The 27209-nt window shown below is 38.4% G+C and overlaps 1 protein-coding gene across 1 annotated transcript in view; it reads right to left on the minus strand.

Annotated features, from left to right (window-relative positions):
* The window catches only part of LOC150106315 (DNA polymerase lambda-like), a 152742-nt gene that overhangs the window by 106771 nt on the left and 18762 nt on the right, over positions 1-27209 (minus strand). Inside the window, exon 2 of the mRNA XM_090392354.1 lies at positions 13456-13530. Within this exon, the coding sequence (XP_090248480.1) occupies positions 13456-13530 (75 nt within the window). The remainder of the gene's footprint in view (positions 1-13455; positions 13531-27209) is intronic.

Consider the following 27209-nt stretch of genomic DNA (forward strand, 5'->3'; position numbering starts at 1 on the left):
CTAGAGTAGAGAATGCTGGTGTTAATAGAATGGTCTGAAAGACAAGGGGGACTGTTATATTTGTATATAAATGTAGGGAGTATTCAAAATAAGAGAACTGAGTTAGTTGCATTGATTGAGTCAGTATGCCCAAAGATAATCAGTATAAGTGAAACTTGGTTATCTGAGGATGATCTACTGTCAGGAATAGAAATGAAATGAGATACAATTTTCTGGAAGGATAAGAAGATGAAAAGAGGAGGAAGGATACTGTTAATAACTCTACTGTGTCCATAGTATAGAATTTGATATTACACATGCAGATTTTGAATCTGTGTGGGGTGACATTCAAATTAGCAGACTAGTATATCTGACAGGATGCTGTTATAGGCCAGGAAATGTAGAAAATACTGAATGTAGAATGTTTAGGCAAATTGGCTGGACATGTAAAAAGAAGGTGATCCTGATAGGAGACTTTAATTACATTAAATTGGAAGGATAATATAATGTATGGGAACAAGGAGAGTGAACTTGTTGAATTTCTGAGGGCTAAATATTTTAAGCAGCATGTGACTGAAGCAACTAAAGGATTCAGTGCTTTGGATTTGGTAATAACTTCACATGTATATTAACACAACATATTAAAAACAAGGATATTAGGAAAGAACTTAACATTGACAAATGTGTTAGAAGAGCTAATCTCAAGTGGTATGGTCACTTAAACAGAATGGGAGAGGAAAGATTATAAAACAATTGTTCTCTGCAAGGTTGGCAGAAAAAAGATCCAGAGAAAGATCAAGATATAGGTGGATTGATACAGTAAAAAGTGTCTTAAAAGACAGAAATATAAGATCTGATAATGTTGGAGTCTTGACAGATAACAGATTGATTTGGAGGAAAATTGTTGATAGGAATTTGCAATGATGTAAGTTTTTCGTGTAGTACTATCATGATATCCTGTACACCCTTTGAGGGTACATGTCAAGAATTTGATGATGATGATAACTTCACAAGATGAAGTTTGTTAATGAGGTATTAACACTGTTGGTTAGAGTTATCATAAAGTATTTGTTTTGAAAGCAGTGAAACAACAAACTGCCAAAAAGGAATTTATATGGAATTACAAGGTGAGTAATTATGGGAAGCTTTGTAGTCAACTAGCATCAATACATTGGGTAGATGAGCTGTGCAGAAAAGATGTTGACAGTGGATGGGAATTTATAAGGCAGTATCTGATACAAGTAATATATAACTGCACACAAGCACATAATAGTTAAACAAGTAAATAGAACAGGAGTGAAATGGATGAACAATGAAATCAAGCAAGCTGTGTTAGAAAAGAAAATATTATGGAGGAGGTACAAGATGGTTGGTAGTGATCAGATCCATGAGAAGTATAAAGTGCACACTAAGAAAGTGACAAGCAAGGTAAAGAAATAAAATGTATGGTATGAGGGAAGATTGGCTGTTCAAGTCAAGGTTAATTCAAGGAACTTCTTCCTGTATATGGCAAGCGAGAGAAAGAATATTTATGGCAGGTTGACACTGGCAGATAGTCATGGCAGCAGAGTGGCTGCTGCAAAGGATATAATGGAATTATTGAATGAACACTTCATCACTATATATCATACTGGTGTAAATGATGCAGTGCAATATATAGAAGGGGGACAAGTATCAAGAGAATTGGAAGTGAAAGAATCAGAGGTGTATCAGGTGTTAATTGGGTTATATGTTAATAAGACTGTGAGAATGGATGACATATCACCATGAATTTTTAAGGAATGTGCACAATGGTTAGCTATGTCCTTGGCCTAGTTATTTAATGAAATTATGGCAGTGGGTAAGGTTCCTAAGGAGTGGAAAGAAGGTAAAATAGTACCAATCCACAAGCATGGTTCTAGGGGAGAAGTATCCAATTATAGACCAATGTGTATAACTACAGTTGCAGTCAATCTGTTGGAGGGATTGGTTAGGAATAAAATACAAGATTGGATTTATGGACATCCGATTCTTTATGATGGTCATTATTGATCTGTAAAGGATAGGTCTTGTTTTAGCAATTTACTTGTATCTTATGATAATGTAACAAGTGTGTTAGATAAGGGAGAATAATACGCAGTGATATTTTTTGACTTTGCAAAAGCATTTTATAGATTGCCACATGATACGTTTTTTGTACAAGTTGCAGAGAGGAATGCAGAGTATATTGGTTAAATGGTTCAGAGATTGGCTCTCTGAATGATACCAGCAAGTTGTGTATGATGGAGCAGTGTCGCAAAAAGAGGAAGTTAATCAGTGACATGCCCAGGATTCCATTCTTGGGCCCATGTTTAACTTGTCTATAAATGATATATCATGTGGGTTGACTGGGGATCTTAATTTTTTTTGCTGATGATGCAGAGTTGGGGAGAATTATAAGTACCACTGCTGACATTAATTCCCTTCAGGAAGATTTGAATAGACTTTTGGCTTGCATAAATGAGTGGAATTGTACATATTGTACAAAGTGTTGCATTTTGGAGTGCAGAAACATAAGGCTGTGTTCTATATTGATGGCACTGTAATGCAGGTAGTAGATGAGATTCAAGAACTGGGAGTGATGGATGACAACATGCTGATGTTTAGAGGGCATATTGCAAGTGTTACAAAGACTGCACATCATACTGCTGCTGTTATACTAGCATGTAGGGATGAGGATGTGGTTGTGCCACAGAATAAAGCATTGGTCAGGCAACATTTGGACTAATGTGCTCCGATTTGGTCAATTACTTTTCAATGTGATGTGGAAACATTGAAGAGGATCAAGAAATGAGTGACTTTGACAATATCGGAGTTCTGGAATGTTGGCTACGGAAAGAGGTTGAAGGAATGTGCATTGCAGAGTTTGGTGGATAGGAGGAAAATAGCTGATATGAGAGAGATACTTAAGTTAGTGAGGGAATATTACTGGATTAATCCAAAGGGGATTTTTTTTAAAAAAAAAGTAGAATGTGAGAAGAGAAGACCAGAGGCCATCTCTGGAATTTATGTAAGAGTATGGTGATGGTACAACATGACAGAATTTCATGTTGGCTGGGGCATCGCCTGGTTAAACAAGGCCCCCACATTGTTTTTCCAGGGAACCAGGGCAAACAGTGAAAAGTCAGCTACTAAAAGAAATTCTAAAACACGACCCCAACTCAACATTACCAGAGTTCAAAATTGGTACTATCGACATAAGAAGCCTGAATGGCAAAGAAATGGAGCTAGCTGAGGAATTGGATAAGTACCAGATCGACATAATAGGAGTGACTGAAACAAAAAAGACAAAAACTGGTGAGATCGTTCTGAGCAATAAATACAAAATGTTATATATTCAGGAAATGACAATCAAGGAAAAGAAGGTGTAGCCATAGTATTCAGCACTAAATATGAGCTAATCTTCTTGAATGGCAGGTAGTCTCAAGTAGAGTGTGGGCAAATATCAGAATGGGGAACTGGACAATGAGACTTATTTGTGCCTATATTCCCACAGAAGGTTCTACAAGGTAGAAATGGAGGAATTTTTTGAGGCTTTAGAGAAGCAACTGACACAATGAAAAAGGAAAAGTTGGTCCTTGTTGGCGATCTAAATAGCAGAGTAAGAAATGATTGTCAGACATACAAAAATATTTTGGAAAAATTTGGAGAAATGAGCAAACCTAATAATAATGGCAAATACCTCTTGGATTTCTGTTCAGGACATGGGCTGGTTATTATTAACACCATGTTCTAACATAAAAATGTGTGCAAATTCACATCTGATAGCTGCTCAACTTTTATTCTTGTTTAAGTTAAGGGATATTACATCCCATATAGTTTCTTAGCCGAATAAGAAACTCAAAGAGTTTTGCCGAATATAGTAGAAACTATATAAAGTTCGGCGATTCCAAGCGTAAGCAAATACCTGGATACTGCAGCACTGATCCCAAAGGGTAGTGCAAGCTGGGGCAACTCGTGGTAGAAGTGGAGCAAGCTCTGATCACTATTCTTGATATTTGCCCATAATGTGAACTTAGCTCCTAGGAACTGTATTTTTGTTCACATTATGAGAGAAGGTCACTACCCAGACCGGTTTCGACCTTTATTGAGGTCTCATAAAGGTCGAAAGTTCGCTACAAGTTTGTAGTGAACAGAACTTGTACCCCTTCTACGAGTATTGCCATGAGGTGCTCTAATAAATTATTAGATATGTGAAGAGCCAAAGGCTTCAATTCGGCGACATATAACTTGTTTAAGTTAAGGGATATTACATCCCATATAGTTTCTTAGCCGAATAAGAAACTCAAAGAGTTTCATGCCGAATATAGTAGAAACTATATAAAGTTCGGCGATTCCAAGCGTAAGCAAATACCTGGATACTGCAGCACTGATCCCAAAGGGTAGTGCAAGCTGGGGCAACTCCTGGTAGAACTGGAGCAAGCTCCGATCACTATTCTTGATATTTGCCCATAATGTGAACTAGGTCTGGCTACTCACTGATGAGACCTCAATAAAGATCGAAACCGGTCTGGGTAGTGACCTTCTCTCATAATGTGAACAAAAATACAGTTCCTAGGAGCTAAGTTCACATTATGGGCAAATCAAGAATAGTGATTGGAGCTTGCTCCACTTCTACCACGAGTTGCCCCAGCTTGCACTACCCTTTGGGATCAGTGCTGCAGTATCCAGGTATTTGCTTACGCTTGGAATCGCCAAACTTTATATAGTTTCTACTATATTCGGCATGAAACTCTTTGAGTTTCTTATTCGGCTAAGAAACTATATGGGATGTAATATCCCTTAACTTAAACAAGTTATATGTCGCCGAATTGAAGCCTTTGGCTCTTCACATATCTAATAATTTATTAGAGCACCTCACGGCAATACTCGTAGAAGGGGCACAAGTTCTGTTCGCTACAAACTTGATATTAACTAGGTCTGGCTACTCACTGATGAGACCTCAATAAAGGTCGAAACAGGTCTGGGTAGTGACCTTCTCTCATAATGTGAACAAAAATACAGTTCCTAGGAGCTAAGTTCTCATTATGGGCAAATATCAAGAATAGTGATCGGAGCTTGCTCCACGTCTACCATGAGTTGCCCCAGCTTGCACTACCCTTTGGGATCAGTGCTGCAGTATCCAGGTATTTGCTTACGCTTGGAATCGCCGAACTTTATATATAGTTTCTACTATATTCGGCAAAACTCTTTGAGTTTCTTATTCGACTAAGAAACTATATGGGATGTAATATCCCTTAACTTAAACAAGTTATATGTCGCCGAATCGAAGCCTTAAGCCTTTGGCTCTTCACATATCTAACTTTTATTCTTCTCAAGATTAAATGGTGATCACTATCAACTTCAAATCCTCTGCACACTCTGGTGACTTGCAGGGGATTGCCCCAGGGAGAAAACATAACTATAGACAATAACATAGTCGACAATAAGAAAAAATGAAAAACTTTGAGAACAGGAACCAAACCTTGGAGATTCAGTGGCAAGCCCTGAAGAAAACACTGACTGATTCAGGTAGAGAGGCATGTGATCAGGTTGTCTGCAAGGATAGAAAAATCAGAACTCCACGGTGGACACAGGAAGTTAAACAAGCTGTGAAGGAAAAGAAGAAAGCATATCAAAAGTTCCTAACAAATAAGTCAGCTTATGATCTTAGAGAATACAGAGACAAATGTAAGAAAGCTAAACACTGTGTAAGAATGGCTAAACAGAAGTCATGGGAAAACTTTGGCAAGAACATAGAAAATAAATATCAAGAAGGTGGCAAGATGTTCTGGAGGTTGTTGAAGAAGCTCAGAAATGGAGGAAAGAGTTTCGTAAAAGGAATTAAAGATGATAAAGGTGACACGAAAACTGGTGAAAAAGATATCCTTCATGTATGGAGTAATTACTTTGAAAAATTGCTGACTGAAATAAGCAGTGATAACACCACAGGGGTAAAAACACTCAATAAATATGCAATCAGGAATATCCATATCCATATCCATACTTGAAGTAGAAAAAGCTATCAAAAGCTTGAAATGTGGAAAGGTGGCAGGAGTAGATGATATTCGACCACAAATGCTGAAGTATGGGGGTATGAAAGTCTAACAACAGCTGCACTGCATAGTTCAGAAGGCCTGGACAGAGGGACAAATTCCAGATGATTGGAGTAGAGCTCTCATAGTACCCATATATATAAAAAGGGAAATAAAACTGAATGTGAGAATTGCAGAGGTATTTTCAGTGTTCCTGGTAAGATTTACATTTCTTACCAGGAACACTCAGTTTTTACATTACACTTCTTTCTTACATTACACTTCTCAACCGTTTCTCAAGTAAACTTGAGAAACGGTTGAGAAGGATTATGGAATTAAAGCTTGGTGAAGAACAAGGTGGATTCAGGCCAAATAGAGGCGGTCAGGATCAGACTTTCAGTTTAACGACAAACAAGTGAGAAATCATGGGAATATAACAAAAATCTGTATTTAAGTTTTGTAGATCTGGAAAAGGAATATGACAAGGTGCCAAGAGAGAATTCAAAACTCTACAGTTATATGGTGTCAATGAGGCATTATATCAAGCAATACTTAGTCTTTATTTGAGTTGTAAGTCAGCAGTTAGAATTGAAGGAAGTACAGGAAGATGGTTTGGTCCTTGGTGAATGTGGTGGTCGTGTTTAGTTAGGCTAGAAAATGTGTTTTAAATTTAAATATAGTGTGGCTTTTTGTCTCAAATTGTGTTGCAGTTGTGCAACACAATTCAGTGGTGTTATTGTTTGGAACTGTGTTATATATACTGTGTTTTCGCTGCCGTTTGTTTCACTACTTCAACGTGTAAAGATGGCGTCCAACAAGAAACATACATCAGCGGCACACAGGACTTCTACTTCTACACGAAAGGCTGGCTCGGTGATAGATTTTTCGCAATGAATGCGTTGCAGAAACTGCTACATGTATGCGCCGAAGAATGTGAAGGATCTGTTATTGGTCTGGCTAATGAGAAGAACGAAAATGTTGACATATGTAAGAAGTGTCAGGATAAGCTGGAGCATTTAGGAATGGAAGCTGACATTGGGAGTTCATGAAAATAAAAAATGATCTTCATCTTCTGCATGAGGAATTGGAAGTGCTCAGTAAGGAGATACTGGACGTTAAAACTGAGTTTAATGTGTTAAACAGAGAAATTAGGACTATAGAGATTACTTTAGCTGAAGTAACTAGAACAGGATTATGTATGGGTGAGTCTTTGGTGAATGATGCAGTAATAAATAGTATGGGAGTGATTGGGAGTCAACAAAATAAAACCACAAGAGGTTTAGAAGAAACGAGATGTCGTGAGAGTGAGGGTAAGTAAAAGAACATTGAGTAATGAAACTGGGAGAGTCATGCTGAATAGTGTAGAAAATGAGTCCATGAGTGATGCTTGTGTGGACTTGAATGAAGTTAAGAATGGTCAGATATATGGTGATTCTATGATTAAGGATATGGAGAGTGGTATGCCTGAGGAGTGCTTGGCTGGTGGGACAATAGAAAGAGTGGCTTTAGCAATCAAGAGAGGGCATGATGCAGACAAGATGAGAGTTATGGTGGGTACAAATGACCTGAGTGGTGGTATAAATCGGGTAACAAAAGATTTAAGAACGTTGTTAGATATTGTGAAGAGGAAAAGTGTCAATGGGAGGATAGTGTGTGTGCTGCCTCATTTTGACAATTACGAGTTAAGTAGACGAGTGATGATAATGAATATGATTGCAAGAAGGTGCAAAAAGAGAGGTCTGGAATTTGTTGATGTCTGGAGTGTGTTTGAAGGAAAAAGGTATGCTAGAGATGGTCTGCATCTGAACATGGAAGGACATAAGCGATTGAAGAAGTTACTGTTTTCTGAATAAGTTGAAGTAATTGGGCAGGGAAACTAATATTGAAAAGATTGAGTGTAAGAGAGAGAAACTTTAGCAGTGATTGTATATTTATTGATCCTTATTCGCAGAATATATTGCAGAAGAGAGGGGATAAAAATCGGCATGGGACTACTGAAATTAGTGACTTGTATATCAGTTCTAAAGCCAACAAGAACTAGAGGGAATCTGCAATTTTTGTATACCAATGCAAGAAGCATTCGAAATAAGAGAGAAGAATTTTTGGCATTAGTCAGTGCAATCTCACCATAAGTTATAGGCATTAGTGAAACTTGGCTGTCAGCAGAAGATGAGGTCACAGGAATTGAATGTGATGAGTACAGTATTTTCAGGGAGGATAAAGAAGATAGAACAAGGAGAGGAGTACTGTTGATGATAGCTGATGTGTTGCAGCCAAAGAAAGTAATATATCAAGATGATAAACATGTGAATGAGAGTTCATTTGAGGTGGTCTAGTGTGAAATAGTGACCAACACAACCAAATATACAGTTGGATGCCGCTATAGGCCAGGGGGTACAATGGGAGATATTCAATTCATGCATCAGCAAATTAGTGCAATGAGTGCAGGTTTAGTGATTATTATGGGGGATTTTAATTATAGTGGTATCAACTGGAAGGAGGAAATATCACGTAGCAAAAAGGAAATGGAGTTCATACATCTTCTACGAGATAATTACTCGAAACAGCACGTAACTGAAGGGACACGTGGTGTGAGAGTGTTGGACCTGGTTATTGGTTCAGAGGATATATGCATAAGTAAGATGCCCTCGTTACCTCCAATTGGTGAAAGCGATCATGTGTTATTGACTTGGGAGGTTGCAAAATCTGTGGATTTTTCTGTTAAGAAGGGGTATATATGGAACTACAGGGTAGGCAATTATAACAAGCTTCGGAGTGAGCTTGCAGCCATCCCATGGCAGAACATATTGCAGGGGAAAGATATTAGCAGTGCATGGGATAAAATCAGCAGGTATATGAGGAAAGCAATATCAGATTGTGTCCCCATGGTCAGGAAGACAAACAAGACAGGCATTAGATGGATGAGCAGTAGTATCAAGCTTGATCTGCAAAAAAAAGAAAATGTTATGGAGAATTTACAAGGAGAAAGGCGATCAGGACACCCATGAGCAGTACAAGGCTCAAGCTAGGAAAGTTATCAGCATAGTAAGAAAAGCTAAATCAGATTATGAGAAGACCTTAGCCAATGAGATCAAGGGTAATCCCAAAGAGTTCTTCTGCTATGTGGCAAGTAAAAGGAAGAATGACTTCGGAAGGATAACTTTAGTGGGTACTGATGGTATTGAGGTGACAAAATCAGATGTAATAGTCAAGTTACTGAGTGATCACTTTTCAAAAATCTAGTGAGGATATCTCTGTACTTGTAGCAATAACTAATGTGAGAATTGAAGCTAAGAAACAGAGGTATTTAATATATTGCAACATTTAAATGCAAACACTGCTGTAGGTTTAGATGGAATATCAGCTCGGGTGTTGTGTGAATGTGCAAAGGAATTTTCAACCCCTCTTACTTGGATATTTAACTTAAGTTTGAATTCCGGTATGGTCGCTAGGGAGTGGAAGTTAGGCAAAGTGGTTCCTTTGCATAAGGGTGGCTCTAAAACTGTGGTAGTTAATTACAGACCAATCACCATCTCAGGAGTAGTGGTAAAAGTATGGGAAAAGTTGGTTAAAGACAAAATTCAAGAATGGGTGGATCAGGATATGATACTCTATAGAGGCCAACATGGTTTTGTTAAAGGTAGATCCTGCCTTAGCAATCTATTAACTTTTCATAATAGAATGGCATCTGAGTTGGACAAAGGAACTGGCTACACAGTGGTACTTCTGGATTTTGCTAAGGCTTTTGACAGGATACCCTATGGAACACTGTTACGCAAATTGGAGCAGATGGGAATGGATACTAAATTGGTGATATGGATAGGAGAATGGCTCAGGGAGAGATACCAGTAGATGGTGTATGGAGGAGCCAAGTCCAGGATGAGGTAGGTGACCAGTGGTGTGCCTCAGGGCTCTGTGCTTGGGCCATTGTTGTTTAATTTGTATATAAATGATATAGGAAATGGCTTAAAGGGAGATATACAGTTGTTTGCTGACGATGGAAAGTTGGGTAGCGCAATAAAAAATCAAGCTGATGTTGAAAGTTTGCAGGATGATTTAAATAAGCTGGTAGAATGGGCAAAAGGTAATGGATGTCAGTTCAATGTGGAAAAGTGTAAAGTCATGCATTTTGGGATTAAAAGATTACCAGCTGTGTACTACATTGATGGAACAGTACTCCAAAAGATTGATGAGGCTAGGGACTTAGGGGTGTTAGTAGATAGGGAGATGAAGTTCAGAGGACACATTGCTAAGGTGTCCAAGATTTCACATAGGATTACTTGGTTGTTGAGGAACACACTGACATCCAGGGATAAAGAGGTCATTGTTCCCCTTTATAAAGCGTTGATACTTCCACATTTGGATTACTGTGCTCAGGTCTGGTCACCTGAATTCCTTGGAGATGAGAAGGCTGTGGAGAGGGTTCAGAGAAGAGTGACTAAGTTGGTGAGTGAAAAATGCTCCCTACATTGATAGACTGAGAGCTTGTGAATTGCAGGGGATGGTTGATAGGTGGAGAAGAGGGGATATGATAGAAACATTTAAATTACTGAAAGGTTTTTATAGGATTAATGCAGGGGAAATGTTTCAGCTGTGTGATAGTGATGGAAGAACAAGAGGTAATTCCTGGAAATTAAAGAAGAGTGTGGTTAACAAGGGTGTGAGAACAAGGTTTTTTGCCTGGAGGGTGGTGAATGAGTAGAATTTATTGCCTGACTTAGTTGTGAGCTCTTCGTCTGTAAATGAATTCAAGAAGAGATATGACAGATATTGTTTTACTAGTTTGGGTCTCTTGTGATGAGTCTACTGACTCCATGGAGATACCAGTAATAATAATAATGGTTTAATGTTAAATCTGATGTCAGACAAGGATGTACATTATTCCCGCTGTTATTCATTATCTATATGGATCACACTATGAAGGAAAGTGGTATTAAACTTGCTATCAAAATTGGAGATGTTAATCTCAGCTCTTTGCTTTATGCGGACAACATTATACTTCTAAATAAATCTGTTAGAAGTCTGCAAGATTCCCTGACTAAATTGAATAACTGTTGTAATGGATATGGTATGAAGGTCAGCAATAACAAGACAAAGAGAATGAAAATAGGCAGAAGCATTAAAAATATCAACTGCATTTTGAATAGAGAAGACACAGAACAAGTAAAACATTTCAGCTACTTAGAACGATCTTTAATGCAGATGGCAAATAAATATGGAAACAGACAAGAGAATTAACAAAGCTGGTATGAAAGAAAGTCAAATGAATAAATGTATATGCAATAAGAGAGAAGTTAATCAAAACACTAAATTAGCTGTATACAAGACAGTGTTCAAACCAATTTTAACTTATGGATCTGAAAGCTGGATCAGAAGTAAAACACTTGATCAAAGACTAGAGACTGCAGATATGAGAGTCGTGAGAAAGATTAGGGGTATGAACAGATTTCATTAATGGCAATGTCATATTAAAAACGAGGATATTAGGAAAGAACTTGCCACTGTCAGCATCCAGGAATTTATTAGCAGAACTAATCTCAGATGGTATGGTCTCTTAAACAGAATCGGAGAGGAAAGATTAGAAAACAAGTGTTTTCTGCCAGGTTGGCAGGAAAAAGACCCAGATGATAGACTGATACAGTAAAAAGTGCCTTAGAAGATAGAAATATAAGATCTGATAATGTTGGCGTCTTGACAGGTAACAGACTGATTTGGAGGAAAATTGTAGATAGGAAATTAGTAATGATGTAAATTTTTCATGTAGTACTATCATATCCTATACATCCCTTGTGGGTACATGGCAGTAATTTGCTAATGATGATGATGGTGAAGTGGAGTGTGATGAATAGATTTTATACATGGAAAATTGTGAGCAAATAGAACACATTACTAGAATATGTAATGCAGAGAGTGTTAAGGATTTTAAGATTTAGTATGATAAATATGTTGTCAATTTAATAAACCTCCTATGATGTGTGTGCTGACTCCATGCAGAGTATAGTAATAAATATTTCTAGTGCATTTTCAACACTTTGCATTTACCAAAGTAAGGTTATTCTTCACAATAATTCTTTATTGTATTTTCCACATAGTGCAAATTTTTTCATATTTACCTTGGGCTATTTGGCTAACTTCTTTTCTAAATCCAATTTTGCCTCAGTAAACCTCTTATGCTCCTAGCTTGCATTTTATACTGATGATGGTGAAGGTTTTTCTACTTGGTTATGCTATAAATTAAAGATGCCAAACTCTTGGTTTAATCCTTCATCCAGGTGTAAGCAAACAGTTTGCATATGAAGTTACTTCACAAACTGTTTGTTTACACTTGGATGAAGGATTAAACCTAGAGTATAATTTCTTGGAATCTTTAATTTATATTATACTGATGATGTTAGATCCACAACATCATATTTTTTATTTATCTTTTTTTTTTTTTAAGCTTTAAATTTGTATGTATGCATTAATTCCCATGCAATTTATTCTCCTGACTCTGGAAGATGCGTTCAGATACAGCTTCCTTCAAACACTTTTTGACCACTTCTCATGCTAATTCCTCTACCATATACAGTTTGTAACGGCAAGGCTAACCTTCCAAATGAAAACTGCATGGTCACTCTCACTAACTGGGAGCATAACAGTTTCCTCATTTATAGACAGAGTCATAGATGCAATTACTATATCCAATACTGTTACAATGATACTCCATTCCATCACATTATGATTAAGGTAGTCTCATTCAAAGAAAGAACCTTCCTAAATTTATAAAGTTGATAGGTTATTTATGAATGACAACACTGTGAAGGAATTCAAACCTATGGCCTATCTGATCCAGTTAAGTACTTAAGAACTTAAGAAATACTTAAGAGTTAAGAACTCCAAGTAAAGCTTATTTCAATGTTTTTTCCCAAGTTTTATTTTTCTGTCATTCAATTTAAAAGCCATGGTATGTAAATAGTGGTCTAACAAGAATAGATCACGATGAAATCTTGTTATGGAGAAAAGTAAAAATCACTGTTACACCACTTGTATATCAAGCAAAACTTGTCTAATTAATGAGATTAAACATAATGCTAAAAATGAAGTTCATAGATAACAATTATAACACCGGAGGGAAACTCATGTAAAATACTTTATTCCGTAGAATTTTCAGCTAAGGATTGCAGGCACTGTTAGTATAAGAACACAAAATAGCAATTAAACATTAACAGACAATTCTAAAAGGCACCACCTAAGTAGCTAGTATAACATAACTGATACCATTTTCAATGTGTATTACTATATCCATTAATTAACACTTTGTGGTTTGTTTGATTACTTGAAATGGATACTTATCTGGATGTTTAACCAAAAAATAATACAATTCAAAAGGTGCCATTTTTGCTTCGCCTATACATATAACACACAAATATATTACCAACTGAACTCACTAGTTAAATTAACTAACCTGCAGTTTCTCAGTTATGTATTTATTATGGTTAAATAGAGAGTCATTAGATGAAGTACTGCAAATGAATTTCTCCTGAAAAAAAAATCAAAGGATAAATTTTTTAAAATAGAATATATGGTATGGTTTAAATACATGACATATGCAACAAAACTATTCATTAAGTATGAATGGTCAAAATTAATCCTAATTTTAATTAGCATACAATATAAACCACTTAAGGTTGTAAACTACAGTGAGAGATTATTATTATTATTATTGCACAGGCACCTGCATGGAGTCCAAATACTGTTAGTGGGCGACCCAAACTATCAACACAATATCTATCGTACCTCTCCTTGAAACCATTAACAGGCAAAACACTCATAACTTTTACCCAACTTCCAGGGATGACTTCTTGTTCTGCTCCTTCTAGCCAAGTGTTGAAACATTTCGCCTGCATCGATAAAATCCTTTAAGTAACTTAAATATTTTTATCATATCCCACCCTTTTTTTGCCATTACTGAAGCATGACCAACACTTCACAAAGCCATGCTGCCATAGTAGCGACTTTAGCAATATGTCCTCTAAACTTCAACTCTTTATTTACTACTATCTCCAGATGCTAGCATTCATCGATTTCTTGGAGTACATTTCCCTTAATGTGGTAAACAGCTTGTAATCTTTGTATTTCAAAATGCATATCTTTGTTCTTTTTCAAATTAAACTGACATCCATTATGTTTTGCCCAAACAATCAGCCTATTTAAATCATCCTGCAAGTTCTCTGTACCACCCTGATTAATTATTACTCTATCCAACTTTGCATCAAAGCACTCCTGAAAAAGACCAATCATAACTGACACAGGCAACCCAATCCATTCATTCACCACTCTCCAAGAGAAATATCTATTACTATTATTACTGAGGCCTCCATGGAGTCAAGAGACTCATCGTGGTAGGAGCTTCCTAGGAAAAACAAAGTCTATCATACCACTCGTTGAACTCATTGACCATTCTTGCTCTCACTACTCTATCAGGCAATGCATTCCATGATTCAACCACCCTCCACTCCTCACCCTCTTGCTCACAGCTTCCTTTCATAAATTCCAGGGATGTCCCCTTGTTATCACTCTTTCCCGCTGTTCCACCAAGTGAAAGGACTCCCCAATGTCAACCTTGTAACCGCATCACAACAGTTTAAAAGTCTCAATCATATCACCTCTCCTTCTTCTATGCACCAAACTCTGCAGTCCACATTCCCTCAGCCGATCCTTATAACTAACATTGTACAATCCTGCAACCATTTTTGTTATCTGCCTCTGTATACCCTTTCCGCAGTTAATTTATCTCCCTTCAAATCCTGGGGACCAAATTTGAGAACAATAGTCTAAGTATTGTCTGATCAGAGTCCTCGTAGACAGGCTTATATGTTGGTTATGCATTATTAAAACACTTAAGGAATAGAACAACGTAGTTAAGGATATAAATTAAATTAAACTTTAATAAATATTTTCCGATATTTCGGCAATGTCACATTGCCATCTTCTAAAGGAACTTACAAAAAAAGCATTGCACGTAGGTACTACAAACACAGTAACTGGGAATGAAGAGATGAAGCTATTGTTCTTCTAAAAGTCCTGATGGTGCCCTCTAGCAGGCTAAGTAGGTGTTCTTGGCCGTTGGGCTGAAAGTCTGCTGATGTAAGCCTCCCGAATTTGGGGCAGTCGCATACAACCAAATTTGTTGAGGTTTGGAGAATTTCTTAGGGCTGAGGCTGATTCCATAAATAGTCTTTCGTATTTGTATTTGCTACGGTGTATTACTGTAGCTTTCTTCCACCGTATTCTGTGGCGTATATCCAGAGCATGGTCCACAAGACCAGAATGGCTGTACTTGTGAAACCGGATGTAGTCCTTGTGTTCAGAAATTCTGATATTCGCTGTCCTGCCTGTTTGGCCAAAGTAAGACAGATTACAACTGCAAGGGACCTGGTATACACCAGGTAGGTCTAGGGGAAGTGGTTGGTCTTTAGTGGAGCGGATAAGGGATGCCAATTTTCTGTAAGGTTTGTAACAGGAGGTCAGGTCATGCTTTTTTAAGATTTTGGTAATCTTTTCCGAGGTGCCTCAGATGTAGGGAATGGTGATGGATTTAGAGTAATCCTTGTTGTGGAGGGGGGAGGGGATCTGTGGTTTGTAGGTTCTAATATTTTTTGGACTTTTTTTGGGGGGTAGCCATTGGCTGAGAAAGTGTTGAGGATGTGATTTAGTTCAGTGTTTAGGGCCAAGTCGTTTGAACAGATTAGTTTAGCCCTGTTGTATAGTGTTTTCACTACTCCATATTGTTGTGTGTGTGGGGGGGGGGATTGTTAGTGAATGTATCTGCCTGTATGGGTGGGTTTTCTGTAAACTGAGAAAACCAAGGTTCCAATAGGCTGGCAGGTGACTAGTGTGTCTAGGAAAGAGAGGCTGTTTTTTTCCTCTTTTTCCAGGGTGAATTTGATTCTGGGGTGTTGGTTGTTTAAGTGTGTTAAGAAGGAGAGAAGTGTTTCAGAGCCATGTGGCCAAATAGCGAACACATCATCAACGTTGCGAAGCCATATGGTTGGTTTTTGTGGGGCAGAGGCTAAGGCTTTTTCTTCAAAGGTCTCCATAAAGAAATTGGCCAAGGGTGGGGAGAGTGGTGAACCCATGGCTGTCTCCTCTATTTGTTTGTAGAATTTTCCTTGCCAAACAAAATAGCCTGAGTTCATTGTGAACTGAAATAAGGCTGAAATATCGGGAGAAAATTTAGCTTGGATTAGCTCTAGAGTTTCCTTGAGTGGGACATTTGTGAATAAAGAGGAGACGTCAAAGCTGACCATTATGTCAGTATGTTGGAGTGTAAGGTTTTCTATGCTGACTTTGAAATGGGCTGAGTTTTTTTGGCAAGGAAAATTCTACAAACAAATAGAGGGTACAGCCATGGGTTCACCACTCTCCCCACCCTTGGCCAATTTCTTTATGGAGACCTTTGAAGAAAAAGCCTTAGCCTCTGCCCCACAAAAACCAACCATATGGCTTCGCTACGTTGATGATGTGTTCGCTATTTGGCCACATGGCTCTGAAACACTTCACTCATTCTTAACACACTTAAACAACCAACACCCCAGAATCAAATTCACCCTGGAAAAAGAGGAAAAAAACAGCCACCCTTTCCTAGACACACTAGTCACCCACCAGCCTAATGGAACCTTGGTTTTCTCAGTTTACAGAAAAATCACCCATACAGGCAGATACATTCACCAACAATTCCCCCCCCTCACAACAATATGGAGTAATGAAAACACTATACAACAGGGCTAAACTAATCTGTTCAAACGACTTGGCCCTAAACACTGAATTAAATCACATCCTCAACACTTTCTCAGCCAATGGCTACCCCCCAAAAAAAGTCCAAAAAATATTAGAACCTACAAACCACAGATCCCCTCCCCCCCTCCACAACAAGGATTACTCTAAATCCATCACCATTCCCTACATCCCAGGCACCTCGGAAAAGATTACCAAAATCTTAAAAAAGCATGACCTGACCTTCTGTTACAAACCTTACAGAAAATTGGCATCCCTTATCCACTCCACTAAAGACCAACCACTTCCCCTAGACCTACCTGGTGTATACCAGGTCCCTTGCAGTTGTAATCTGTCTTATTTTGGCCAAACAGGCAGGACAGCGAATATCAGAATTTCTAAACACAAGGACTACATCCGGTTTCACAAGTACAGCCATTCTGGTCTTGCGGACCATGCTCTGGATACACGCCACAGAATACGGTGGAAGAAAGCTACAGTAATACACCATAGCAAATACAAATACGAAAGACTATTTATGGAATCAGCCTCAGCCCTAAGAAATTCTCCAAACCTCAACAAATTTGGTTGTATGCGACTGCCCCAAATTTGGGAGGCTTACATCAACAGACCTTCAGCCCAACGGCCAAGAACACCTACTTAGCCCGCTAGAGGGCACCATCAGGACTTTTAGAAGAACAATAGCTTCATCTCTTCATTCCCAGTTACTGTGTTTGTAGTGCCTACGTGCACGTGCTTTTTTTGTAAGTTCCTTTAGAAGATGGCAATGTGACACTGCCGAAATATCGGAAAATATTTATTAAAGTTTAATTTAATTTATATCCTTAACTGTGTTGTTCTATTCCTTAAGTGTTTTAATAATGATCAGAGTCCTATACAATGGAATAATAACTCTTTTATCTCTGTAGGTCAGCTTCCTTCTCAGTATTGCAACAATCCTCTCCCACCTTTGCAATATGCTCCCTGAATTTTAGTTTTCTATCAATCATCACCCCCAGATCTCTCGTCTTCCCCACTTCCTTCAGTAGAGCTCTTCCAATTGAGTATGCAGCCTCCCATCGATGTATCCCAAACTTCAAGACTTTACATTTTGCTGCATTAAATTGACACCCCCCCATTCGTTTGCCTATCTGGCCAGTTTATTCAAATCCTCTTCAAGAGCTGCCACATCTGCACTATTACTAATAACCCTGTCCAGCTTCACATCATCTGCAAAGAACTGAAATCTCCTTGCAATCCACTGCCAATGTCCTTGATATTGCCCCACCATACACAACTCTCTGATACCAATCAGATAGCCAATCCTAAATCCAGTTCACTAACCCAACATCTAAACCAATGTGCTGCAACTTAAGAGTATCAGAGTATCATGTGCGATATGTGTATCAAATGCCTTTGCAAAATCCAAAAAAATGGCAGTATATGCCTTACCCTCAACAACTGCTCTTGTCACTTTATTATAAAAGGCAATCATATTACTAAAGCAAAAGTACCCTTTAACAAATCCATGTTGATTCTCACAGATAACATTACTTTCATCTGTCCAATGCTGTATATGGTCCCTCACTAATTTCTCCAAAACCTTAACATCTACTGATGATGCAAACTGGCCTATAATTAACACTTCCAGTCTGCTACCACCCTTATGCAATGGCACTATCTTACTTTCCTTCCATTTCCCTGGATACCTTTTCTGTAGTCAGACTTTCATTGAAAAGCCAGGTCAACAGAGCTGTCAATTCTTTAGCACATTCTCTCAAAAACCATGGTGAAATACCATCCAGAGTACTCAGTATTTGGAACACACTCTCCTCTTGCACCTCTAAACCTCGAACTTGCCCTATCCCTCTAGTATTAAAACCTATTTCTCCAGGATGAAATACTCCAATAAAGTGTTCATTGAACAACTCCACTATGTCCTCTGCATCAGTCTCTCTATTCCCATTTTTATCCCATAATGTCATTCTTCCACAATCATTTCTCCTCCTACTGGCTACATAGCTAAAAATTTCCTAGGATTTTCTTTGGATCTGAATGCCAATTTCTTCTCATATTCCAGTTTTGCCTTCCTCACCATACTAGTCACTCTCCTGGCCTGAGTCTTATATTCCTCATGCATCTGCTCTCCACCCATCTCCTTATATCTCTTCCATAATCTCTTTTTCAACTGCAGTTGCTGTTTGATATTGTTTGTCATCCACTTTACACCAAATTGTGTTCTCTTCTTCACTCATGAAATACAGCTTACTATTGGTGCTAACAAATATTCCTTCACAATTTCCCAAGCACTAATGATATCTCGCCCTTCCAATCTTCCCTCTATGAAACTGTCCCAAGTTGATATCTAAGACTATTATAATCACCTGCCTTATAATTCCACATACATTATCTTTTCTTTGATACTCCTGCATGTCCATTCATCTTCCAAGTCAAAACCACATGGTCACTCTCTCTCCAACTGGGGGGGGGGGGATGTCATCTCAGCTATTATCAGCTCTTCTGATGCTATGACCAAATCCAAAACCTTGAACCTCTTGTTCCCTCTATTACATGTTGCCTAAGACATTTGTTCCTCAAGAATTCTAAAAATTCCATCCTGTTATTGCTACATGCATTTTCCCTCTTCGCAGCTTATAATGCTGTAATTAAAATCTCCCATAACAATCATTCTTCTTGCACTTGCCAAGCTCAACTGCCTAAACATCTCCTGCCCTCCACCCTCTATGCTCCTTGACTTGTAGCAACACCCCACCAAATAACCTGTCTTGCCCATCTCTACCTCACACCATATGCTTTCAAAACCATTTGTGTCACTGTCTTCCAAAGCCTCTGCTCTTACAGTACATAAGTCATCACTTATCATAAGCAGTACTCCACCACCACGTTTTCCCTTCCTATCCTGCCAAAAAATGCTGTACTGTGCTATTTCTATTCCTGTTATTATATCATCTTCCATCAACCGCGTCTCAGAGATCCCAATAATCTTTGGCCAGGCTGATGCTATCAGTGCAATCAATTTATCACCTTTATTCCAGATACTCCTGGTATTTCCTCTTTCCAGCTTATACTGCTGTAGTTAAAATCTCCCATAACAATCATTCTTCTTGCACTTGCCAAGTTCAACTGCCTAACATCTCTTGCTCCCCATCCTCTGTGCTCCTTGGCTTGTAGCAACACCCTCCAAATATCCTGTCTTGCCTACCTCACACCATATGTATAAAGCATTTAAAATGTCACTGCTTCCATACCTATCATTATCTCCTCCAGAACCCACTTGACTCAGTGTTACTTGATGTCATCCCCCTTTCCCCAAGCACCCATTCCCACAAGAATTGACAAAGTATTTACATTGTCTCTCAAGTCATTCGTGCCCACCATCCATCACAATCATCTCATCCACCCATTCGCCCCGCTTAACTGACATAGCCACACTCTACCAGGCAAACACTCCTCTGGCATCCTATCTTGCACTCCACGGATCAAGTCTCCATATATCACAGCTGTTACCACTCTGTTCCTTGATTGCTCATCTGCATTCCTCACTCTCTCTCCTCTAACTCTTTCACTCTGTGTTCCCCTACTTACCTGCTGTCCTGGCATCACTCTATCCCTGGTTCCAACACTCCCTCGCATTCTTCTCATTGTCTGTTTCTATTCTCTCCTCTTCTATCATTCCCTCTCTTCTACTGTTCCTATTCTCTACTCTTCTATCATTCCCATATCTCTCTCTCATTCCCTCTCTTCTACTGTTCCTATTCTCTACTCTTCTATCATTCCCATACCTCTCTCTCACTCCCCCTCTTCTACTGTTTCTATTCTCTCCTCTTCTATCATTCCCATAATTCTCTCTCACTCCTACTCTGATTCGCCTTGCATTCATCTCTTTCATTCACCTAATCTCATCTTTCATACTTCTCATCTCATTCCCGAGACATTCCACCATCTCTTTCAGCTCATCTATCTCTCTCTCTCTCTCTCTCTCTGCAAGTTAGCCACTCCTACTCCCAATCTCTGTAAACTTCACAATCGTTCAAGCCTTCCACACTCCCCACTCTTATTTCTTCATTCATATTTCGCTGCTTGTTATTCTCACCATCACACTACTCATCTCTTGAAGATCTCCTGCTCCCGACGCAATGAGATCAAATATCATAGCATCTAACTCACTCAATTCCTCTCATTGCCTACATTTTAAGCATATACGCACTCCCCCCTTCTCTCACCCACCATATCCATCTGCTGGGGTGCATACATGCCACAAAATCCTTTATTATGTTATTATGCAAAATAGATTCTTGAATGGGAGAGGACTTGGTGACATGCCATTTGTAATTGAATCAGTGGCAGCCACCATCGTTTATATTGTGCCGAGGAACTACTACAACTAAAACACTAAATACTACTACTACAACTAAACCTAAATGCTAAATACTATGTTATACACTCTACTGTAAGCCAATTTACTCACTCGATACTATAAGTATACACTATATTTAACTATACTATATTAATTCGCTATAATTTAATAGCGAATAATGAAAACTTATCTTTTCTTCACTGCAGATGTTTGACTCTAAACTCGCATTCTCTGTAACCCAAAAATAACACAATATAAACAATAACTAAATTCCAGAAGCAGCACCACTAAAGAACACATGTAATACTGAGAGAAATGTAGCACAATCCACGACAAAAGTCACACTATACACCTTTAAAAACATTTTTTTTTCTTTACCACAGTTCACATCCACTGCCACGTTCTCAATATCTGGTCCTCACACCCTTGTTAACCACACTCTTACCCAACTTCTGGGGATGATGATATTCTGGAGATGACTTCTTGTTCTGCATCCCCTCCCCTCTAGCCAAATGTTCATGTTCTGCCCCCTCTGACCAACCTTCCTTGCCTGATCCTTGTACTGTTCATGAGATGATTCTAGTTGTCCCTATCATGCATACTGAAGGCCTGAAGTAGAATAAAAGCACACTTTTTAATGCTCCTTTTTCAACTAACTGTTAAACAACAGGTTTCTAGTCTTTCATGGGAAAGGTTAGCACATAAAAGAAGTAGTATTTCATTTAATTTATAGTGTTTTATTTTTATCATCGTGAAATTCCTGATATATACAGGAATTGTATATATCAGGAATAATTATATACAGGAGTGTACAGGATATGATAGCACTATATGAAAAATTTACATCATTACTAACTTCCTATCTAAAATTTTCCTCCAAATCAGTCTGTTACCTGTCAAGACTCCAACATTATCAGATCTTATATTTCTGTCTTCTAAGGCATTTTTTACTGCATCAATCCACATCTTGGTCTTCATCTGGGTCTTTTTCCTGCCAACCTGGAAGAGAACACATGTTTTGCTAATCTTTCCTCTCTGATTCTGTTTAAGAGACCATACCATCTGAGATTAGCTCTGCTAACAAATTCCTGGATGCTGACAGTGGCAAGTTCTTTCCTAATATCCTCATTTTTAATATGATATTGCCATTGATGATATCTGTTCATTTCCCCTAATCTTTCTCGGGATTCTCATATCTGCAGTCTCTAGTCTTTGGTAAAGTGTTTTACTTCTGCCCCAGCTCTCAGATCCATAAGTTAAAATTGGCTTGAATACAGTCTTGTATACAGCTAATTTCTCTCTTATTCCATATAAATTTATGCAGTTGACTGCCTACCATACCAGCTTTGTTGATTCTGTTTTCATATTTAATTTACCATCTTCAGTAAAAATCGTGCCTAAGTAGCTGAAATGTTTTACTTGTTCAATAGGTTCTCATTCACAATGCACTTGATATTTTCAATGTTTCTGCCTATTTTCATTGTCTTTGTCATTTTAATGCTGGCCTTCATATCATATCTACTACAATTAGGTCAGAAGCCCTGATCAGTTATCTGAATTTCTTTAAAGGCTATGTGGAAATATCCTCTCAGTTATATAGCTTTGACCATTAAGCATCCTGTTTAATTTTTATTCTTTCATTAAAGTCATCATAAAAAATGATGGTTTATGAGAAAAACTGAAATATTTGTATTTATTTGTATTTTTAATTAAGTATGTCTTTCAATATTATATTCTAATGGATTTTGCAATCATCATCTCATCAGAGAGCAAAACAAAACAGTGTAAGAAGGAGTTATGAGCATATTGCTAAGGACAGAAGAGGAGAAGGGAAATGATTATTATTATTCAGGCCTCCATGGAGTCAAAAGACTCATCGTGGAAGGTCTTTCCTAAGAACATAAAATCTGTCAAGACTCATCGAGAGGAGGTCCCCCCTAAGAAACACAAAGTCTATCATACCACTCCTTAAACTCATGGACCGTTCTCGCTCTCACCACTCCATCAGGCAATGCATTCCACGGTTCAACCACCCTCCATGCAAAGAAACCACTCCTCACCCTCTTGCTCACAGTTTCCTTTCGTAACTTCCAGGGATGGCCTCTTGTCATCACTCCTTCCCGCTGTTCAACCAAGCAAAAGAACTCCCCAGTGTCAACCCTGTAACCACCTCTCAACAGTTTAAAAGTCTCAATCATATCACCTCTCCTTCTTCTATCCACCAAACTCTGCAGTCCACATTCCCTCAGCCGATCCTCATAACCAAAATTGTACAGTCCTGAAACCATCTTTGTCATCTGTCTTTGTATCCTTTCCACAGTTAATTTCTCCCCTTCAAATCCTGGGGACCAAATCTGAGAACAATAGTCTAAGTGTGGTCTGATCAGAGACTTATACAACGGAATGATAACCCTTTTATCTCTGCAGGTCAGTGTCCTTCTCATAATTGCAGCAATCCTCTGTGTTACCTTCACCACCTTTACAATATGTCCCCTAAACTTCAGGTTTCTATCAATCATCAACCCCAGATTTCTTATCTCCTCTACTTCCTCCAGTATAACTCCTCCCAGAGAGTATGCAGCATCTCATTGATGTTTCCCAAACCTCAAGACCTTACATTTTGCTGCATTAAACTGACATCCCCCATTCATTTGCCCATCTATCTAGCTTATTCAAATCCTTTTGCAGGGCTACCACATGCACTATTACTAATAATCCTTCCCAGCTTTCCATTACTAATAATCCTTCCCTTCGCATCATCCACAAACAACTGAATATCCCCTTGCAATCCACTGGCAATGTCATTGATATAAAGGTTAAACAATATAGGTCCTAGTACTGAGCCCTGTGGGACCACACTTGTAACTCTCTGCCTCCTTCAAACTGCTCCACCATACACAACTCTCTGATACCTATCAGACAGCCAATCCTGAATCCAGTTGACCAATCTGACATCCAGACCCATGTGCTGCAACTTAAATATCAGTTTATCATGTGGCACTCTGTCAAATGCCTTCGCTAAGAAAATTGCAGTATATGCCCTTCCCTCATCTAATGTGTTCTTGTAATTTTATTATAAAAGGCTAGCATATTGCTAAAACAAGAGCGCCCTTTCACAAATCCATGTTGACTCTCACAGATAACATTACCCTCATCTGCCCAATGCTGCATACGTTCCCTCACTTTCTCCAAGATCTTAACAACTACTGATGACACACAAACTGGCCTATAATTAGACACTTCCAGTCTGTTACCACCCTTATGCAATGGCACTATCTTATCTTCCTTCCATTCCCTGGGCACCTTTCCCGCAGCCAGACTTTCATTGAAATGCCAAGTTAAAGGCACTGTCAGTTCCCAAGCATATTCTCTCAAAACTCGTGGTAAAATACCATCCAGTCCCAAAGCTTTACTGACATCCAAAGTACTCAGTATCTGAAACACACTCTCCTCCTGTACCTCTAAACCTCAAACCTGCCCTATTCCTCTAGCATTAAAAATGACATTATAGCTACAAGGTGTCCCAAAATTCATGAAAGATTTAAATTTAGCGCCATTTGTGTGGTAAATGTTGCCAACGAGAAAAAAAAAAGACAGCGTGACAGCTGACAGTTCAGGGTTACTAAAAATAGAGCGCAACACGAAAGAACAACGCATTTTCATTGTCGAGCAATATTTTAAAAATAATGACGGTTTGGCAGCTGCAGTTTGCAATTTTCGTACAAAATATGGTCGGAATAGTGATTTAACTTCATCAACTGTGAAAAGATTAATTAAAAAATTCAAGGAAACTGGATAAATTAGTGATCTTATACACTCTGCCCGTCCTTCAACAAGTCGTTCAACAGAAAACATCGAAGCAGTTCATGAGAGTGTTGCTGAGAGTCCAGGAACATCAATTCGGCACCGTGATCATGAATTGGGCATTTCGAGAAGCTCTCTACAGTGTATTCTCACGAAAGATTTGCATCTTTATGATTACAAAGTTCGATTGACTCAAGAACTGAAGCCTACTGACCACACACAGCGGAGAGTTCGTTGAATGGATTATGGAACAACATCAAGTGGATGCTTATTTTTTGAACAAAATCATCTTCAATGATGAGGCTCATTTTCATCTTGATGGCTTCGTTAATCGACAAAATTGTTGCAATTGGGGTTCAGAAAATCCACGAGTGATTGTTGAGAAACAAATGCATCCAAAATGTGTCACTGTTTGGTGCGGATTTTGGGCTGGAGGCATCACCGGTCCATTCTTCTTCAAAAATGCGGCTGGTAAGGCAATAACAGTTAATGGTGCTCGCTATCGCGACATGATAATCCAGTTTTTTATGCCAAAATTGCAAGATATGGATGTGGACAACATGTGGTTTCAACAAGACGGTGCCACATGCCATACAGCCCGAGAAACAATTCAATTACTGCACGAGTCATTTCCTGGTCGTGTAATTTCCCGTTTTGGTGATCAGAATTGGCCATCCAGATCATGTGACTTAACGCCATTGGACTTCTTTCTTTGGGTTTTTTTTGAAGTCTAAGGTTTATGCCAACAAGCCAACGACCACCCACGCCTTGAAGGAGGAAATTGAGCGCTGTATCAACGAAATTCAGCCACATTTATGCAAAACGGTCATGGAAAATTTCGACAAAAGAGTGCATATGTGCCAGCAAAGCCGTGGAGGCCATTTACCCGATATGCTATTCCATGCATAACCGTATACTGTATATTTTATGAATCAATAAGATTCATAAAATCTTTTAATTTTCAATTTTTAATTAAAAACCTGTGTTTTCTGTCAAAATTACTTCTTGTGTGAATTTTGGGACACCCTGTAAAATGTGTTAAGAATGTGGATGTCTAAGATAAATCTGAAGGTAGGGATGTGTAAGGATGAATAGAATGGAGAGTGGTGCTGCTGCTATGTTTGTGTGTATTTTGATTTGATTTTTTTGACACAAAGACATCAAAGGTCATACTGAACCAGGATACAGGGCACAGCAATATATATGGTAATTGATTAGTAGCATAATCACAAACATCCATGCCCTTGGCAGGATTTAAACCTGCAGCTTCTTCACTAGAGAGCAAATACACTAACCACTCCAGCCAGTGCATCTGCGTATGTGTATGTATTTGCTCACGTAAGGAAAGGAAATGACAATTAGAGACATTGGAATTGTGAGTGTAGGATAGGTTATGAGATGAGTGATGGTGATATGAGAAACAGAGCTTCACAAATGGCCTTACAGTAAGGTCAAATGTTTTGTGGAATGATATGGTGAGGAATTTGGGGAAGGAAAGAGGAACTAGGAACAAACTATTATGCTTATACATCAAAGAAAGAAGTATCAGGAATAAATGGTGGAGCTGGTAGCAATGATAAAATTACTCAGTCCGTAAAGAATTAGTGTAAGTGCGACATGGCTGAAAGAAGGATGATATATTAACATGAACAGAATAAGATGGATATATAGCATTTTCATAATAAAACAAAGAATTCATATTACTAACGATCTCAGAAGAGTTCTGTACCTAAAAGGTGAATCTCAAGGAAGCAGCAGTAATGGCTTTGAGGGCATTTGAGCATTGAAGTGAGAAGGAATTTTAGATATAGTTCAGGGAATGTACAGAAAGATGATTTTGAAACATTCAGACAGGTGATAATAATGTATAACTTTAACTACAGGAGCACTGACTGGAAGCAGAAAAGAACATTTCTTTCAGTGTGACTGAATGATAAAGAGCACTTGTTTGCCCAGAAACTCGGGTTTTCATCCTGCATATAGACAAATCAGCTTTTAGGACACATGCAATTTACAACCAAAAAATACTAGTAGTGGTGGTGGTTAGCAGTAGATGGTATTGGTGTAGATGATGGAGATAAAGAGTTGTATAAGTAGGTGCTCTCCCTTGATGAGTCTTTGGACTCCTTGGAGATGTCAAGAAATAATTATAATAATTTATGATATCTACTACTGTTTTGAGATAAATAACTTTAATTAAATAAAATTATCTTCTATGTTTCAACCTTTACATAATGGTTATCATCAGGTGTGTGTGTGTG

The sequence above is a fragment of the Typopeltis vanoorti genome, chromosome 5 (genome assembly GCF_054136105.1).
Source record: "Typopeltis vanoorti isolate ZY-2024b chromosome 5, IOZ_Tvanoo_1.0, whole genome shotgun sequence".
NCBI lineage: Eukaryota > Metazoa > Arthropoda > Arachnida > Uropygi > Thelyphonidae > Typopeltis > Typopeltis vanoorti.